At 35.3% G+C, this 21076-nt stretch overlaps 1 protein-coding gene across 2 annotated transcripts in view; it reads left to right on the forward strand.

Annotated features, from left to right (window-relative positions):
• Positions 1-21076, forward strand: part of LRP12 (LDL receptor related protein 12) — a 72778-nt gene that overhangs the window by 25054 nt on the left and 26648 nt on the right. The window contains exon 2 of one of the 2 annotated variants that reach the window (XM_032858492.1): positions 8866-8922. The exons of the other annotated variant lie outside the window; for it this stretch is intronic. Coding sequence (XP_032714383.1) covers positions 8866-8922 — 57 coding nt within the window. The remainder of the gene's footprint in view (positions 1-8865; positions 8923-21076) is intronic. 2 annotated transcript variants of the gene reach the window in all.

Raw genomic sequence — 21076 nt, forward strand, 5'->3', positions numbered from 1 at the left:
CAAGTAATAAAATTAAAAGTGGGTGTATTGGACTGGTTCCAATAAAAAAACAACAACACTGTGCTTCAAAGGATGCGATCAAAAAAGGGAAAAGTCAAATGGGAGAAAATATTTGCAAATCATATATCTGATAAGAAGTTAATATCCACAATATATAAAGAATTCTTACAACTCAACAAAAACAAAAGCCAAATCCAGTCAACTGTGAAATAGACATTTCTCCAAAGAATATACAAAGCCAGCAAACACACGAAAAGAACTTGAACATCATTACTCTAAATTAAGGAAATGCAAATCAAAACCACAGTGATACCATGTCATACCCATAAGGATACCTAAGATAAAAAGGGACTCTAACAAGTGTTGGTGAAGTTGTAAAGATATTGGAACTCTTACACATTGCTGATGGGAGTGTACAGCCATTTGGAAAACAATGTGGCATTTCCTCATAAAGGTAGATGTGGTGTTACTAAAAGACCAGGCACTTCCACTCTGTATATACTCAAGAACTGAAAACATATGTCCACGCAAAAACTTGTACAGAAATATTTATAGCTGCATTATTCACAAAAAGTGGAAACAACCCAAATGTTTGTCAGCTGATAAGTAGATAAGCAATATGTAGTTTATCCTTACAATGACCATAAAATGGAGTGCAGGAGTGATTAATGGAACAAAATGAATGAACCATAAAAACATTAAGCTGAGTGAAAGAAGCCAGACTCATAAGATCACATATTGTATGATTCTGTTTATATTAAATGTCCAGAATAAGCAAACCCATAGAGACAGAGCCAGAAACTAGTTGTTGTTAGGGGCTAGAGGAGGACAGAAAGATGAATAACTACTAATAGGTATAAGCTGCTTTTTGGGGGTGAGGAGAACAGTCAGTCATGTGATATTGGTAATGGTTGCATAGCTTTTGAACATACTAAAAACCACTTTTAAAAGGTGAATTTTGTAGTGTATGAAGTATATCAATCTCTTATAAGAAGTATAGGTGTATAATTTCTTCTGCTTTTTCTGCTGAGTTCTGAATCCCTTCAAATTTTCTTATTGACTCTTGTGAACCATAGGAGTCACAGGTAGGAACCTTTGAACTTATATAGTCTTTATGGTTCTTTTCTAGTATATTTTGTGAGTTCCTACATCAGTGGTTTAAGCTATTTTAGAATAAAGAAAACTTTTTCCATTTGTATGAACAGTGTCATTGAGGTTCTCAACAGTAGGATTCATATCTATCTTGTATGTTCTTTAAGGGATTGATTCATTCACTGAATATTAAGAACTTGGGTTTGTTTGGCGTTTGTACTTTGACTAATAGTTCATTGTTATTATACCCTTATTTGAAGACCTTTCGAACATAAAACCTTATTAACATAATACTACAGGAATTCTAAACATACAGAAACATTGAACTCACAAATGTCTGTTAAGACTGGCTTGAAAATTTAAAAGTATATTTTTCTAAAAAGTAATGCTATAAATGATTATTACTCTTATTTTAAGGGGTGGGTAGGTTCAGGCCAGTTCATAAAAGATTATTAAATCCATAAAGAATGGCTGCAATTAAAACGATTAAAACAATACTTTCAAAATACAATTAATTAAAGAAAGCAGGTCTCAGTCTTCCAGGAATTTCTTGATCTTTTTTTCCATGAAACATCGCATTATAGGTATTTGTTAGACACTACAGAGCCTCTCTTGAGAAGAATATACTGAATTTTTCATATACTTTGAAGGTATCTTGGTCGAGTAAACATTTGGGGAAAGTGTGTGTATTAGTCTGCTTGGGCTGCCTTAATGAAAAACCCCAGACCGGTTGGGCGGGGGAGGGTAAAACAACACAAATTTATTTTCTGACAGTTCTGGAGGCTTACAGTCTAAGATCAAGGTGCCATCAGTGTTGGTTTCTGATGAGGTTTTTCTTCCTGATTTTTGGTGTCTTTTTCATTGTGTCCTCACATGACCTCTTTCCTGCACAGATGGAGAGAGAGATTCTTTATATCTCTTAAGGAAATCAGTCTTATTAGATTAGGCTTCCCACTTTATGACTTCTTTTAACCATAATTATCAGCCCACATTGGGGTTGGGGTTAATATATGAATTTTGGGTGATACAATTCAGTTTTAAAACAGTGTGCAAGTCTTTACCGTTCTTTAACCAAACCAAAAGAAGTAACTATGTTCAGTGTTCTAACTGGGGGGGGGGGGGAGGTGCCTGTCTGGCTCAGTTGGTAAAACATGCAACTCTTGATCTTTTGGGGGTCATGAATTTGTGCCCCACGTTAACAGTAGAGTTTACTTTAAAAAAAAAAAAGGCAAGATGAGATTGGGCACTATCAGAGCTTAATAGCTAAAGATTTAAAAGCAATTTAGAAAAATATTACTATGGGGCTGCCTGGGTGGCTCAGCGGGTTAAGCCTCTGCCTTCAGCTCAGGTCATGATCTCAGGGTCCTGGGATCGAGTCCCACATCAGGCTCTCTGCTAGGCAGGGAGCCGGCTTCCTCCTCTCTCTCTCTCTCTCTCTCTCTCTCTACTTGTGATATCTCTCTGTCAAATAAATAAAATCTTTAAAAAAAAAAAAGAAAAATATACTATGACTTCACAACATGAAAATCTGGAAAGAAAGATAGTCTAGGGAGGTTATTAAGATCTCAAAAATAATTTCTGGTTATTAAAATTCTAAACAATCGCAAAAGGATTGAATGGTGAAGAAATTAAGTGGTTGCTCAATGACTTCAGACTAAGGAAGAACATATTCCTAAGATAGGATATTTAACCAACAATAGATTATAAATATTACTAATGTAGAGAAAACTCAGGATTGAGCAAAAATGCCAAGAAAAATAAAATGGTCTTTGAAACACTTATTTGTAGGATAAAGAATTAGCAGAAGGACATATAGAGATATTGCTTGGGCAGATACTAATACTGGAAACGTTCACGTCTCCTCTATCAACATAGGAAGCTCTTCAGACCAAAAGGATGAGTAGCCATTTTTGAAAAGCTTCTTGAAGGACACAGCTGCAAAGATTATAGGAGTTCATTCAGGCATTCTAAACAACTTTAAGAGTTCTGATTTGGATATCAAAATATTCCCAAGGAATGAGAGAAGGAAAGAAAGGTCAGAAGAATAGAAACAGAAAATGCAGTTTTGATTTTCCAAACCAGGGTGGGAGAAGAATGAGAATTCCATAAGTCAGCAACTACTCGTGGTGCCCTGGGAAAGATTATAAATAGAGAATACAATATAGGAGAATACACAAGAACATATAGGAGAGGAAATAAATCTTTAAGTTATATGGATTTGGTAAGAACAAGGTTAGAGAAACTATTTCCTTTTCTGATTGATAATCAAACTAGTAGAAATGTTGGAGACAAATGCTTGTTATCTTCTACGGGGGTCAACAAGTTGTCTTATACCCTTTACACAATTTAGAAAAATTTGGTCTGGATACTAGAACAATGAATTTAGGCTCTCCTGAAATGTAGCAGTGTTCAGAAAATCTCCAGGAGAAAGCTAGTGCAATAATAGGGCTCATCTTAATTTGTTTCCCTTTTCTCAGAAATCATAGTCTTATACTGCCTATTGTCCAGTGTCTGAATTTTTTTCCACATTTTTTTTCAACTTTTTAAGTTGTTCATAGCAGAGTTACTGATCCATTACCAATTACTCTGTCATGAACAACAGCAGGATTTCTGTGTTTTTAAATATCATATTTTATTGCTACTAAAAGGGGTCTCTATCTTCTGACTGACTCTTGTTTGTATTTACAAAGGCTTTTGACTTCTGTATGCTATATTTTATATCCTGCTACTTTACTAATTTTATATTGCTTAAATTATTTTTCTGTTGACTGTTTTCAGTTTTCCAAATAGATATACAATTATATCATCTACAGATAGAGATGGTTTTACCTCCTTTTTTCCAATTCTTATGTTTATAATTGGTCTGTTTGCATTAGCTAATAGTAATAACTGCAGTGGATACCCCTGTTTTCCTTTCCTGTTTTTAGTAGAAAAGTCTCTAGGGCTTCCCACCTGAATAAGAAGCTTGCTAATTTTACTTTGTATGTTTGTTTCTATTTCATATATTTTTCATTATTTTCTCAATAGATTGTCAACTCTTTGGGACAAGGACTATGCCTATTACTTACATACTGACCATTTGTTTATTTGAGCAGATATGGACTAAGTATCTCCTAATATGTGTTATGTTCTGTGCTAGTCACTCATCAACAAAACAAACCCAAGTTGTGTCCCATCACCACATCACACAACCCCCCAACCCTGCTGCCAGCATTAAGATGTGGTGGGAAATAGAGACATTACACAGATAACACAAGTGTGGTAAATTTTCAAAATACTATAGGAGCCTATAACAGAAAGTTCTAACCTAGTACAGGGAGATCAAGAGATACCTCTCTAAATAAATAGTATTAAAGCAAAGTCTAAAGACAAGAAAGACAGCTGACACTTTTGTAAGAGAAATCCAGTGTTTCTGGAAAGAAGAAATAGAGTAGAAAAGTGGATCACAAGAGATGAAGCCTTTGAAGTAGTTAGGAAGAGCCAAGAGTGTGGAGAGTCTGGTAAGCCCTATTAGGGTTTGGGACTTTTCCCTTCAGTATAGTAGCAAAATAGGAATGATGTTTGCTTTTGTGTGTTGCTATGTATTTATGTTTGATAACTGTTCTCATGACACATAGAAAATGAGATTGCAGGATGCTGAGCACGTAAGTTACTTGAAAATAAATGATGCTCATTAACTTTTAAACCAATGACTTTCCACTTATAAACTGTAATCTCTGTGGCAGTGGGCTTTAATTCTGAGAGCTAAGTACTATTTCTTTTGTAAACAAGAAATATATTCATTCTGAATTCTCTTTAAAAAGTAAGGAACACAAACTTCTTATTGTCTGTGGATTTGAATTTTCAGTTCGTCCAATTACTAGCTTTTTGAAAAAAATCACTAAATTGCCAGAAGCTTTTGTTTTCTTATCTCTAAAATGAACTCTTGTTACAAGGATGAGCTGAGGGAGGGGTTGTAAAGCATTTAGGATTGGGGGGACACGTATTTATCAAATCTTAGCTGTATTTATTATTTAAGAACTTCCGATCTCAAAAGGAATAAACACACAGAATGTTACCAAGTAATAGGGATGCAGACCATGAACTTAGGCATTCTCTTAATGATGACATCTGATTATTCAGGTGAGTAAACCATGTCTTAGGAGAAGTAGTTTAATTAAGGTTCGTGACTGAATAAATAGTAGAGCTGGGGATGATTCCAGGGAGTCTGGTCCCAGAGCTCAGACTCACTCATGCTAAATACCCGCTTTTCTAAAACAGTATCTCTTTTGGAAGATTCTTTCTCTCTCATTAGATTGCAGCCAAGAACTGAAAACCATCTTGCATTTTGGAAAGAAAAAATGATTAAATGGGGGAGCTTGATCATCTTTGTAATTTGGTTAGTGGGACTAAAAAATTTTAAGTCATAATACATTATTTCCTGATTTAGGTGATCATAAAACTTTTTCTTACTTGATCACTGTTTCTTTAGGAGTTCTAATTAATTTGCTGATCCATTAATGAGCTACTAATGTTATAAAGGAGTAATGTTTTATCAGACTGTGTGTTTTTCCAGTGCATGTTACTCTAAAGGGGACTCCTGCGAGAATATCTAGCGTGACTGCATTTGAACCCTGTAGTTTTAATAAGGAGATGGTATGTCTACATCCTCCTATGTGTGGGGTTTTCTTCGGTTGGGAGCCGAAGGAAGGAAGGGCATTTGGGAGAATGTAAGTTGATTTGGAAGCAGTTTTCTTATAATATCGAAATAATTGTGTTACATAACTGTCATCTTTGTAAAAATACTTTTAAGAGTGGTAGTATACATAAAGTAACTCACTTCATGTGATACTTACAATAAGAAATGGGGTAGTTTGTTTGATGTTAACAGAAATTATCATTGATTTTTTTAACTTCTAAATAGGGTTTTGTTTTGTTTTGTTTTTAAGGTAGAATACATGTATGGGAAACTACCAGTATCGTGTTTTATGTTTTTAGGTATTTATCAGTTTTTAAAATACTTAATAATACATTTATGAAATTGTAATATTTGATATTATTTCACACTATATCAGACTAATGTTTATTTAGAATGGTGGGGGGGGAAGAATGGTGGAAAATGAACTATCTTTTCTCCAACTATTTTTTTGGTAATATTAATAAAATTTATGAAGCAGTCCACACGTGTTGTAACAAACTCAGTCAGTGCTGAAGTGCAGAAACCAGGTCTTCCTCTCTAATCCCTGTTCCAGAGGTTTTCTTCCACAATTTGTATATACCCTTAGACTCTTTATATATATAGAGAGAGAGTATATCTATATCTACCTATATATATATATATATATATATATCATGTGCTTATAGAAACATATGCATTTAACTATGCATTCATCATTTTAAAGTTAAAATTAGATCATAGTTCTAATCAGATCATATTTTAATGTTACTCTGAAACATATAACTTAATGTGCAAATCTTTTTCCAAGTTAATATATATAGAATTAATTCAGTTTATTGAATATTTTACTAAAGGCTATATTAGCTTATTCATTTGCATGCTGATGGAGATTTAGATTAAATTCTGGTTTTTTTTCTATTTTAGAGAATTTTACTAAGCACTACAAAATAGATAGTTTCCATTTTAGAGGTGAAACTAAGACACATAGAGGTTAGGAAACTTGACCTGAGTTGCATAGCAAGTAAGTGGTAGAGCTGGTATTAGAATCCTGGCAAACCAGTCCATGTTTCAGTCTTAAATACTACATTATGTTATTCTTTTCCTTCTGCCTATCTTTATCTGCTGAATTAAAAAAAAAAATCAATGTATGAAATGTATTTAATATTAAAACTTTCCTGAGGGTAATTTAGTATGCTGCCTTAAGGATGTTGGGAAAAACCTTAGGGTCACAGACTATACAGCTGTAATTTATGGTTATAATATAGGAGTGGAAGATTCAAGCCAGTGTTACTCAAATGTTAATTGTGCATACAAATCTCTGGGAGTAGGGGAAGCATCTTTTTAAAATGTACATTCTGATTCAGTAATCCGAGACTGCATTTGTAATAAGTTCCTTATGATGCCAGTACTGCTGATCTGCTTGTTGAGTAGCAACACTTTGGGCAGTTTATACCGCCCTTTGGCAAATCTTGTTAGTTGTTTTATTGAATCAGTTTTTATGTCATTTTATTTATGCTACCAATTTTTTTAAGTTGTATGTGTTGAAGAAATAGGTGGGAGTTTCTAGTTTCAGTTCTATGTCTGTATAGCATTTAACATTGCTGGGAAAATTAATCATGGCTTCTGTAGTATTAATGCACAATACTTAAATAACAACAATCAGATTCATTTATGTACTAAATACAGCTTACACACCTATGTCACCATTTCTACTGTATCATTTATGATGGAGGGATACACATTTTCATTATGAAGGCTATTGCTGTGGTTGAACTAAAAGGCTGTTTGATGGCTATTTTTGTTTTGGTAATAGCATATTTTACACAGTTACAAAAGTGAATACCTTTTCAGTGCTATGTCACGCACTCTATCAGTTGGCGTGATTTGACGTCATCATCATGACCTCCCTCATTTATTCATTCACCAGCTCTTTGAGCACCTGCTCTGTTCTAGGAACTGTGCATGCAAGGATGAGCCAAATAAACACAGTCTGCCTTCCTAGGGCCTAGTGCATTGGGGGGGGGGGTGCTGTACAATAATCAAACAATCGTGGAAGTGTGAGGGTTTTAAAAGACAAGTTGTTACCTGCTATGCTTGCTATTGTCTCTACTCTTTCAACCATCAAAGAGAATCCTGCCATAGCTCTCTAAGCTTCTCCCACCCAGCTTCCTCCCCTGCCCCACTGCAAGAATTCTTTCTCTGCCAGCTGGATTCCTGAGCTGTTGTAGTGCCAAACCTACCTAATAACTGGAGGGAGACTTTACAAGATGAAGGGACACCATTCACATTAATTGGAGTAAATATCCTCGGCACTTTCAATGGGAGTTTGAGGTGACCCTTAGTAACTTATTTCAGTTATTTTCATGTTTCCAAGTGCCCAACTTTGTAGGAAGAGGTATAGGAAATTGGCAGATATGAAAATAGAGTATAATTCTGTCCCTACTCTTAAGACTATTCAAGTTGTTGATGAGAAGAAGTTGAAAGATATAGAAGACAGTGCAAGACTTTATTATTTAAGTACCAACAGGTAGAATCCTTAAGCAGTAGCCACATTGTGGACTGACTGAACATGCTGTTAGAGGAATGCTGTTTTTAAGAAGTATGTGATTCTTGGGGCCCTGGGTGGCTCAGTAGGTTAAGCATCTGACTATTGATTTCGGCTCAGGGCATGATTTCAGGGTCGTGAGATCAAGCCCCACCTCAGGCCCTATTCTAAGCGAGGAGCCTGCTTGAGATTCCCACTCCCTCTCTCTCTGCCCCACCCCCTTCTCACACACACTCCCTCCCTCTAAAAACAAAAAAATATGAGATTCTCTCTTTTCTAATAGTAGTTCCGAGTTTTCTTCTGAAACAATTTTTTTCTGATAGTAATTACATCTGTATATTTGATCTTCATATATATTACACTGCATGGTTGTGATTTCCAAAATGTTTTGTTATCCCTGATACTACTATAATTTGGGGCTTTGTTGTATTGTTTGGAAGGTTACTGTAAGAGAATTTACTTTCTGAGTATTACAAAGCAGTTCTGTGTAGTTTTTCTTTTAAAGGTAGAATCTGAAAAACTTTTATAAATTTTATCTTGGAAATTAGTTTATTATTATGTTTAATTTTAGGAAATGGTGCTCTTGCAGAACATTCTGAAAATGTGCATATTTCAGGAGTGTCAACTGGTAAGTCATTTTTTTGTAATGTTTAAATTTCATGCATGACTTATATGGTAAATATTGAAAGCCACCTGGTATCTTACAAAGTGATATTTGGCTATAAAAATTATTACTGCTTTTTGCAGCATGTAATAAGGAATGAAGTAACTGGAACATGGAGAAATTCTCATAAGATAAAATTGATACTTGCATGCCCGTGGATTGATTATACTCTTCCAAACAGACGGCATAATTATTTTTTCATACAAACATTGAACCAAAAAAAAAAAAATTAACTCAAGTTGAATTAGTATTTTCGTTCCTTACGAAGTTATATGAAATGAAATTTATGAAAATGTAATTTTGAATGCTATTTCTAGTATTAGAGCCTTAGAAGTTAAACATTTTGCTTGATTTTTATATTTGAGTACTACTATATATAAAATTGTTGTTCTGGAGTACACAATTTATATGTTATTAAAAAAAAACAACCAAACAACATATTCGTATCCATGAAATTCAGAAACCTGAATTTTTTCCACTCATTTTTTCCATTCATCTAAACCTTTATAACTTAATAATTATGTAAAAGCCTGTAACTATTATAATTTTCCTTCTTAACATGCCTTTCACAGCTTTGTTTCCATTTGTGCTCTATCAACCCTAATTACTTAAAAGATAAAAATCTTTTATTTTTGCATATACTGAAATAGAATTTCTTACCATTATGTTATTATTTACCTTTAGTCTTAATAAGTTTTATGTAGGTAAAAAAAGTTACACTTTGTGTATTTATCAAACTACTGATTGATTTTTTTCATGCCATCTTGTACTTTGGTTGTTTTTTCCTCACATGAAGCAAAACAGAGTTTCCTCTTTTTGTTTTATGCCTGATTTTATATTCACAAAGTTAATAGACTTAACAAAACTTCTAAGAGATAGTTTGCAGAGCCGAACATATTGACAAGTGTGATTTTCTGAAAATGGAAGCAAGTGCCTTTGTAGCCCCCCTAGACCCTTTCACAGTTTGTCTCTTCTAGTTGTGTGATTTTACACGTTGTGTGATTTTACACGTCAAGCAAAAATAAGCTTTATTTGAAAGATAACCTTAATTTTCTCCCTTTTCTATTTTGAATAGCTAATGAAAATTAGGATTATCTTTCCAAGTTGTCACTATGAAATAAGAAGATTGTGTGCAAACATTTTAACTTATACAATCAAATGATATTGTCTAATTCAGTGATTTTTAAAAATGTTGGTCTAAGGACTCCTTTTAAGCTTTTAAAATACTGAGGACCATGTTAATCTACTTGGGTTTCCATAACAAAATACATTAGGCTGAGTGGCATACATAACGATATATTTATTTTCTCATAGTTCAAGAGGCCAGAAGTTCAAGACCAAGGAGTTAGCAGGGCTAGTTTCTGGTGAGATCTCTCTTCCTAGGTTGCAAATGGACGGTGTCTTGCCGTGTCCTTACATGGCCTTCCATCTGTGTGCAGAGAGATTCCTGGTGTCTCTTGCTCCTATAAGGACTCTAAGTCCTATAGGATTCGATCCTACCCTTAGGACCTCATTTAACTTCATTTTCCTCCTGAAACGCTCTATTTCCCAATACAGTGACATCGGGCTTCAACAAATGAGTTTGAAAGAGGGCCCAATTCAGTCCATAACAAGGACTTCAAAGGATTTTTTTATGTAGGTTATAGCTACTGATATTTACTGTATTTGAAATTAAAACTGAGAAATTGTTTTAAAATGCATTATTTGGAAATAACGGTAATGAATCTATTGCATGTTTACATCAATAAAATAATGTTATAAAAATGAATTTTCCAAAACAAAAACATCAATAAGAAGAATGGCATTGTTTTATAATTTTGCAGTCTCAAAGAATGGCTTAAAAGAATATAGCTGGATTCTCACATCTGTTTCTGCATTCAGTCTTTTGTAATATGTTATTCTGTTTGACATATATGAAAACAATTTAATCTCACACTGATGTGTAATTAAAAAAAGGTATTTTAATAGCCTTTGCAGATAATTGTGAGTGTTCTTCTTTGCTACCATACCAAAATTCAATAATTTGTACTTCAAAGTTAATTTTGAGTAGAATCTGAAACCATTTTAGTGAACTTTTTGTTCTCTGTTACATAAAATCCCAGTTGGCCTTTCTTGCCCTTGGGATGAATATTTTTTCTTACCATCCATCATTTTTTTTAATTCCTTAATAATTTACAAAATAATGGTGTTCTGAGTTATGCAGATTTATATGGAGCGTGAGAGTTATGGCAATTTGAACAGATAACAGTATTCGGAATTTTGCTTCAACTCATCAAGATTAGATTCTACTTCTTAATTTTTATGTTTGCTTGAAATTAGACTAAAAACTACTAAGCTTTGATGTTTGTTGAATGTCAGAATTACCATTATATAGATTTCTGTTTGAAAAAAATTCAGTTTAAAAATTTAGCACTTAGAATATGTAGAGTGCATTTTTCATATATTAATCCTGTTTATTTTATTTTTTAAAAAGGTTTTATTTATTTATTCATTCATTCATTCATTTATCAGAGGGAGAGAGAGTGAGAGTGCCCACAAGCAGGCAGAGCGGTAGGCAAAGGCAGAGAGAGAAGCAGGCTCCCCGCTGAGCAAGTAGCCTCATGCTGGACTCGATCCCAGGACCCTGGGATCATGACCTGAGCTGAAGGCAGCGGCTTAACTGACTGAGCCACCAAGGTGTCCCTGTTTATTTTCTTTAATGTTGATTTTTCTACTTCTGCATTTCAGACATATAATTTAGAAATGTGCATTCATTTGATAGGGTTGCCATAACAAAGCACCGTAAACCAGGTGACTTAATAAAGGTTTGTTTTCTCACAAGTCTGGAGGCTAAAATCTGAGATCAGTGTGTTGATAGAGCTGATTTCTTCTGAGATCTCTCTTTGGCTTGCAGGTGGCAGTCTTCTCCCTGTATCTTCACAGGTCTTTGTTGTGTGTCTCTGTGTGCTAATCTCTTCTTATAAGGACACCAGTCCTATTGGATCAGTCAGTACGGTCCACCCATCTGACCTCATTTTAATTTAATTACCTCTTTTATGACTCTGACCCCAAATCCAGTCACATCCTGAGGTACAAAAGGTTAGGACTTTAACATAGGAGTTTTGGGAGTGAACAATTCAGCACATAACAAAATGTATATTTTAATTAAATGTTTATGCATCAATAAAATGCTTAACTTCAGATGTCATTGAAACCTTATTAAGGCTTATTGTTTATCCTGAAAGTTATTCTTATAAAATCTTTCTTCTGTGGAAGGAGAATAGTATGAAATCCAATTATTATGGGTAATATGGAAGAGCAAGAATAATATGAAACCCATTAAAAAATAAGTTGAGGGTGCCTGGGTGGCTCAGTGGGTTAAAGCCTCTGCCTTCTGGCTCAGGTCATGATCCCAGAGTCCTGGGATTGAGCCCCGCATCGGGCTCTCTGCTCAGCGGGGAGCCTGCTTTCTCCTCTCTCTCTCTGCCTGCCTTTCTGCCTACTTGTGACCTCTGTCTGTCAAATAAATAAATAAAATCATTTATAAAAAAATAATAATAATAAGTTGATACAGTCTCAAAATGTGCTTTCAGATATACAGACTCATTGTGGTTTTGCTGTCGTATGCAGCTGTAGAACATGTAATGCTTGGCAAGGTCTAAGCCGTCTGATTTCTGTGCATCCCCACGTGAAATGAGAGTACCTTGGGGGCTGGTCTAAATGAACTAGCCTTTGGAAGAATCTCTAAATGTAGGACTTGCTTTCTCTTGAGACCAGCAAGCAGCAGAAGTGGCTTCTACTCCTCACCTGTTCTCTTTACCTCTGCTACTCTCTCTGACAGTGCTCAGTGCTCTTGTCCTGTCATTCTGTGCATTTTGGAAATTGTACTGATAATTTTAGAAATAATTCTAACTTGTCTACAGTTAGTGTTTCCCAGTAGTTTATTGTCCACATCAGGCCACTTTCAAAGTGAAAGGCTATACTACTTGTAATTATTCTGGCACTACAGACAGAACCAGGACTGTCCTGGACAGTGCAGGATATGAGACACCCTGTCTGTAATGAATTAAATTCACTTAATGTGCGTTGAGCACCTGATGTGGACCTTATGCCAAGAAGGGTGGGAGTGAGCAACAAGTAAAATATTCTTGTCTCAAGGAACTTATTTAATGGAGAAAATAGACATGTGCAAACCGTACCTCTAATGTTGTCTTCAAGTGGTAAATCCTATGATGAATAATAAGCATATTAAGTAAGGTGATGAATTTATAAAAGGCCTATTTACAGTATCTTGTAAGTAGTAAATGACAGTATTCATTTTTCTTATTTTATCATGAATAACACCAAGTACTGAGTTTTATTTATTCATATGAATTTTGAGAATTTGTGTGAACTATGAGAATTATCTCTGATTGATAATCTATTTTTGGTTCTTATGCTTAGGATAATTTATTTCTCTTTCTAATCTGTTCATTTTTGTCTTCCTCCTCCTCAAATCTCTACTGAGAGAGTTAAGTGTTAATCCTTTTGCTGGTTCTTACACCACAGAGTTTGGCATAAGAAAACATAAAGTATCAAAGAGTATATATTGGATGATTTTAAATGGGGGAAAATTATTGGATACAATTTTATTTCCTATATGTTTTTTATTTAGAACTTCCCATTGTCCAGAATTTTATATATGTGATATATGAAAAAGGAGAAAAGACAAATGGTATTTTTGTAAATCTAATAGTATGTGAAAATTGTGAAATTACATCCTAGAAACTGCCAAGTAATTTAATTGTATATGTTGAGAGAGTAGGAAGGCAATTTTAACATTCTTTTTAAAAAATGTCTAGGTCAAATGTTTTATGTTCTTTAAATGTCTAAACTTTTCAAACACCTAAGTTACAGCTCATCTGCTGCATAGAATGAGACATTTTTTAGGTTAGATTGATTTATAACAAGACCTTTGCATAAATTAAATCTATTTGACTTTTTAAATTTATCTACTTCAAGCTGAATTTTACTCTATCATCTGTGATATTTATTTAAATCAATAATTCTAGAAATAATTTGATCATGCTCTCCCTATTAATTAATTCCAAATCAGGATTTTTATTCGTTTCACAGATTTTATTTATTTATTATACAAGGTTCATTAAACATTTAGAAAACATGGAAAAAGAGCAAAAAAATTAAAGTTACCCATTAACCCTGCATTAGTATAATTCATAATATTTTAATTTGTCCTTTTTCTATGTATACCTTAAAAATAATTGCATATCCATTAAAATTATAACTAATTTTGTCTTCTGCACTTTCTATTTAACATTTTACAGGCTACATTTTTTTTCATAACCACTATTTTAATGCCTGTATAAAGTTTCATTCAGTATCTATGTTGTAGTGTTCTTAAACATATCAATGTATTGTTCCCAATGGGTTTTCCCTAGTCTCAGTTATGTTACAAGGGACATATTAATTTATATCTTATCTTTTATTTCTAAGACTTTTCTCACAAAGATTTCTAGAAGTAGAAATTACTCTATCAAAGAACATAAATAATTTAGAAACCTTTTCCTAGATAGCTTTGAAAAAGGATTGTATCAGTTTACATAGTTATCTGCAATGAGTGAGAGCACTTCCTTGGGTATGATCATGTTTTTCTATAATTTAACTTTTCTTTTAGTATGTTTCCATTGAAGTCCAACTTTCATTTTCCCTAGACTGTTCAGAAATGTAATTGTTTACTTCTCTTTTTGATTCATGGCCTAGAGTTGTGACATTGCAAAGAATAAGAGAATGAGATTGGCTTTCTTACATATATGTTAGGCAAAACTACCTTGAAATTTAAAGGCTTTTTCTCATTGCTAATAGGAACAGATGTTGGAGCTTGCTGCTTTCTCAAATAGAAAGCTTTTACATATGAGGATTAACATGTTATTCCCAATTCATCCGTGACACAGCTTCAGAATGTTCCTACCTTAAAACATCTGTACCGAGGTTAGCTTATCTTGAGACTACTTTATATTTAACATGGACTTCTTTGTCAAGCAAAGCCATATTTCTGGGAGCGGAGAAAGAGAATATCAAGTTAGGAAAGTTTCTTTCTTAATCCTTGTTTATATTAACGGAATTAGCAGAGTATATAAAATAGACTTCAAGTAGTTTTAAGTATTGTTCGCCCTTTGTTTTGTCAGAATTTTTATTCTATGAAAGTCATTATCAGGGCAGCTGGGTGGCTCAGTGAGTTAAGCTTCTGACTCTTGGTTTCAGCTCAGGTTGTGATCTCAGGGTCATGATCTCAGGGGTGCTGGGATCATGCCCCAGGTGGGACTCCCTGTTCAGCAGGGAGTCTGCTTGAGATTCTCATCCTCCACCCCTCCCTCCACTCACCCATGCACTTGCTCTGTCGCCCTCTAAAATAAATAATTAAAGAAAGTCATCAGAGCATCTGGATGGCTCAGCTAGTTAAGAATCTACCTTCAGCTCAGGCCATGATCCCAGGGTCTTGGGATCGAACCCTACATCGGGCTCCCTGCTCAGTGGAGAGCCTGCTTTTCCTCCTCCTCTGCTGCTTCCCCTGGTTGTGTGCTCGCTCGCTCTCTCTCTCAGTCTCTGTCAAATAAATAAATAAATCTTTTTTGAAAAGTCGTCGTCTTTGTGTTTGTGTATTTGCCTTTTACAGTTTGTATTTTAGTACTCAGAGACCTCGCACACTGCTGATCCTATAAGCCTTTAAAATAAATAATTATTAGTTGTGGCTTTTTTAATTAGGATATATTATTTTCTAAATTGCAATTATTTTGCTTATAAATTAATTAGTAATATTTTACATTAGTATGGAGCACTATAGTAAAGTGGCTTTTGTTTTTAGCCGCTATTTTAGGCTTAAATACTATAACGTGGTATTTTGAAGTATCCCTGGAAGATCATCCAGTTTGATAATACTTTTATTATCCTAGAATTTTCAGATCTTCTGAAAAGAAATAAAGCCGAAACTATAAGTATTTGATAGCAGTTTACAATTATTTTTTAAATATAGAGAAGTTGCATGAATAAAACAGCAGGTATAAGTGGTCCTCTGTACCTTTCCTATGTGATTTTAATATTATTTTCAATTACTCAGTCAAATACTGGACCTCCTACTAAACTTACTAAAAAGAATTTCACCAGTTCTTTTGACCAGTATTATGTGGTGTGTCTTCTACCCGTGTTTTAAATGAAGAAAGGGAAGAAAGTTTATTATATTTTAGGTGATACTGAACCCATTAGGGTGTTTAGGATTTCAGAATATGAAAAAATAGAACATAATGTGAAGCCAAGAAACTGTCCTTCAAATGAATAAAGTGAGTAGAGAATACAAGATGAAGCACATTTTTTAAGAAATAATACACATAGCTTAGGACACTATTAATTTTTAAAGCATTGCCTGTATCGAGAGAGTTTATTTATGAGATGCTTAAGCTTCTGGAGTAGAGCACTCCCTGAAACTTTTAGAAAAGAAAGTAATGGTAGCATCATAATTTAATGTATTGTACTTTTATAAGTAACATTACATAGGATATAATTAAGTATTACTTACAGTGTTTTATTATACAATAATATATTTTATATGAAGCATAGTTCTATGTTATATAATCATAGTATTTCATGTAGTATCAAGTCTGTTGAACAACTGCATATTTATAGCAAGATTATTATATGGTATAATTTTATATTATTATAAGAAGCAGTAAATAAATTCAGTGTCAGAACAGTAAGTGTGAGCACCCGGACCATGGGCAGAACAGGTGGTAATGTGACAGCAGCGTGTGAGGCTTAGATGGTGGAGGTGAAACTCACCCACTCAAATGCGTCGGCCAGATCCAGCGAAGGTATAACACGTTGCATTCAGACATTTGACATTTTCTTTTCTACTCTGTAACTCTGAGGATAATTCTTTCTACTTTGAGAATAATTCTTCCAAGTGTGATAGCATGTTAATCGTTTGTGATTTTGCTAAGGCCTGACTTTGGATTGGATATACTACGCAGCTGTTGTGCAAAAGCCAGTCACTTGGCGGAGGAGCAGGGTGGACTTTGGATTCCAGGGGACTAATAGCTCCGTGTCTTTTAGAGCTGATTTGTCTTAAACTACAGTACTGGAAATACAGTATCCAAAACAAAGTAGATGGAAGATGTTGTTGTTCTTCTTTTTAAGATTTTACTTACTTGAGAAAGAGCACAATTGGAGGGAGGTGCAAAGGGAGAGGGCGAAACAGGGAACCTGGTAGGGGGCTTGATCCAGACCCCAGGATCATGACCTGAGCCAGAGGCAGACGCGTAACTGACTGAGCCACCCAGGCACCCTTGGCACACTCTCAGGACAGTATGTTTATTTCTGGGTATCACTCTTGACAAGACACTAAGACTAGAATACTCCTGGAAAAAGATGCAACGTATACTAAAAGAACTATGTCAAAGGTGATAAAAATGGCTTAGAAAATCATGAGCGTCAAGACGAATTTATCTTTGCTCAGGTGCTGATTTTTGCTTTGCCTCTTCTATTTTTCCACAAGAATCACAGTAAACTTCAAAATTAGCATTTTTTCCCATTCAGGAAATAGAAGTAGTAGCTTGCTTAGCATTTTAGTCTTCTGTATAGAGGTACCATTATCAATAGTTTCTATGCCCTTACAGGAAAATAATTGCCATTTCAGGCCCTTAGGAAAAGGTATAAAAGGTTGAATCTTCCACCATTTACCTTATCTTATGCTTTGCTGGCAAAATTCAGAATTACTCTTACTACTTAGAAATTTTAGGATAAAGCTGTTTGGATAGTTCTGTTAAGGGCACTCTCCTTATCTTAGTCATATTGTGCTATGACCCTTTTGGAACTGGAAAAACCGTGGGTTTTTCTTTTTTTTTCTGTTTTTCCTTCTTTTTCTATATTTTGTGCCTGTTTTAACTTCTTAAAAAATATATTCTATTTTACTGCCATGTAACCCTTGATCACTGTTTGTTCTGAACGTTAGCGGCCCTCAAGAAACTAAGAGGTTACCTGCCTTGATTAGAGTCAAAGACCACATGATATATTTTGGTCCTCAAAAAACATTATTTAAAATAATAGGAATAAACATATTGCTGCATTCATTCTTAAGTATCTGCGCTAATGCAAAGGAATATTCATTTAATTATAAGCAGCTAGATGTAGGATTTCCTGCTTAAAGTAGAAATGTGTGACTTCTAGTAACAGGTTTGAAAGTACTGAGAGTCCTGAGTGTGAGTGATAGATTTAATATAAATTTTCCTGCTTGTACTGATCTTACCTTAAAAAAAAAAAAAAAAGATTTTATTTATTTATTTGAGAAAGAGCAAAAATGGGAAAGAGAAGAAGTCAGAGGGAGAAGCAGACTCCTTGCCGATCAGGGTGCCCGTCGTGGGACTTGATCCCCAGATCATGACCCGAGCCAAAGGCAGTTGCTTAACCCAACTGAGCCACCCAGGCGTTCCTGATCTTACCTTTTAAATAACAATTAAAAACCTTCCCATCTTAGACTAGTAAATATTGCTATTAGAGTGTCAGTAATTGTTTCCATAAAAGGGGAAGTTCAGTTTTCAGACTTTCTGAAAATGTTGGACTGAAATGTGGAGTAAACCTAAGGGATCACCACCTATGTCCAGTCTCCGTCTCCTTCCAGTGCTGTCCACCTTCAGTGTGCTGACGGTTCTGACATTTACACTGTGTGAGAACTCGGCTCGGACGCCAGGTGTTCAAGGAGTCTGGGCAATAAAAGGTCAAAGAAATCAGGACACTGGGATGGGCGACAAACCCAGTCAAGTTGCAAGAAGAGAACTTTCAAACTGAAGTTGTTTCTTCCTAATGGTGGACTTCTTGTTTTCTGTGGAAGTTGCTGGGGCTTAGCTGTGTCGTAGAGGACAGCCTGACAGAGGACCAGTCTTGCTCTTCATTCATCTTTGGATTCCGATGCTCTCTTGAGACTTGCCCAGTGTTCTCAGTGACCCATAGACTTCATACTCCACACGCTTGCTTTCTAGACTCTGTCTTAACATTAAGAATACTGCCATCTTCTGGGGCACCTGGGTGGCTCAGCGGATTAAATCCTCTGCCCTCAGCTCAGGTCATGATATGATCCCAGGGTCCTGGGATCGAGCCCCGTATTGGGTTCTCTGCCCAGCAGGGAGCCTGCTTCCCTTCCTCTCTCTCTGCCTGCCTCTCTGCCTACTTGTGATCTCTTTCTGTCAAATAAATAAAATCTTAAAAAAAAAAAAAAAAGAATACTACCATCTTCAGTTAGTCCTCTAGCCTTTCCTGCTTTTCCCCTTCTCTGTTCCTCCTTCCTTTGAAATACCTCCTTCAGCCTTCACTGCCTCCCCTTATTGCTGCTGTTCTACCCCGTGCCCCAGATATCTTGCCTATAATTAAGTCCTGTCTGTACATTTTTCTTATTAAAGGTGGGTCCTGAAATACTCTTCCAAAGGAACCAAGAAGCAGATTAGTCCTGTCTTCAGTCACTACATAGATTTGTAGCAAATAGGAATCAGTCTTGACAAGTTTTAAAATCTTTTCTCTTTGTGTTAATATAGGACCAAGAGAACGTTTTTACAAAATAAACTACTTTTATCTTCACTGAAATTCTGTTGAAGCAGCTCCTGCTATCTTCCTGATAATTATTCCAAGTGTCGTAGGGAATTCGCTAAGGCAGTAGTGTGTCTTAGTGGCTAGGACTGCAGCCCCTGAAGCCTGTTGCCTGGATTCAAATCCCAGTTGTGACACTTTACTAGCTTTTTTGTGATCTTAGGAAAATTGATTTCTCTGTGCCTCCATTTTTTTTTCTTCTCTGTTAAATAGGAATAAGAAGAGAATTAAATAGTACTAAGAATTAAATAATAAAGAATTAAATACTAAGAATTTAAAGAAAGTACCTGAGAGATGCCAGGGTGGCTCAGTCAGGTAAGCATCCGACTCTTGATTTCACCCCAGATCATGACTTCAGGGTCATGAAGTTGAGCCCCACATTGGGCTCTGTGCTCAACAAGGAGTGTGCTTGAGATACTCTCTCTCCCTCTGCCCCTTTCCCCTGCCCCTCTAAATAAGTAAACCTTTAAAAAAGAAAAAAAAACAAAGGAAGTACCTGACACAACAGCATTATCATTATTAGTAATGAGATCCACAAGCCTGACCACACACTCCTCCCTTTGATTGTGTGCACGGTCCTTCAGCTCATGAACCATAAACCTCTGACGTGCAACAAGTCAGGCTTGTGCACCATACTTAACCTTTAAGTGTCAAAGTGCTGCCCTTCTCCTACACTAACTGGACCAGTAGGTGTCTGGTTTTCATGCTAATCATCTGTCTGCATATCCTAATTTTCCATGTCTCAGTGCCTGACGTTTCTCCATCAGGCATAGTCTTTTCCATATATCCTGTGATTTCCTCATCAGCCTTTAGAATCTTCCTTCTCGAATCGTAAGTCCCATTCGGTAGTCACCCTTTGCTGCTGCTTTATCTAAGAGATGGCACTTTTTTTAAGTACCTCTATTTCCATTGGAATTAATTTCTTCTTGCTAGTGTTTTCAACATTTGGAATTGCTTTTGTATTATCAGCTGTAATGGAGTTAATATTTATAAAACACCATACTCTGAAAAAAGAGACCGTCAAATGATGGTGACCAACACTGACTATAAAGCTGTCCTTTGCTTATAAACAGACGGAGCATGCTCTTGCTCTTGTGAGATAGTGGAACTTCCGTGAAGGAAAAGTTTACAGGTTAGAGGAGCTTCTTAGCTGACCTCTGTGCCTCACCAGTTTCTTTCTTTGCATCACATCACTTCTTTTCATAGTAGCCTCCGTTGGCTTGACTGGTGTCTACAGAACTGGGTCATTAAATTTTTCTGATTTGGAATGTGCTCTTTCTTTACTCTGGCTCTGCCTACTTCCGTTTTGTGAAAAAATGCTGTGTTAATAGTCAAGTAAGCCCTCCCTGTTCTATACTTATATAATGCAGGTTTTTTGTAAGTGTGGCTCTTTGTGTCTGTTTAATAATACCATATGCCCATATGATGCATTGTTTATAATGACTTTAAAGTATACTGTATCATTCAGGACCCTGTTTTTTTGTATGTTCTCGTAACTATTTATAAATTTCTT

This window comes from Lontra canadensis, unplaced genomic scaffold, assembly GCF_010015895.1.
Source record: "Lontra canadensis isolate GAN:19392208 unplaced genomic scaffold, GSC_riverotter_1.0 scaffold15, whole genome shotgun sequence".
Taxonomy (NCBI): domain Eukaryota; kingdom Metazoa; phylum Chordata; class Mammalia; order Carnivora; family Mustelidae; genus Lontra; species Lontra canadensis.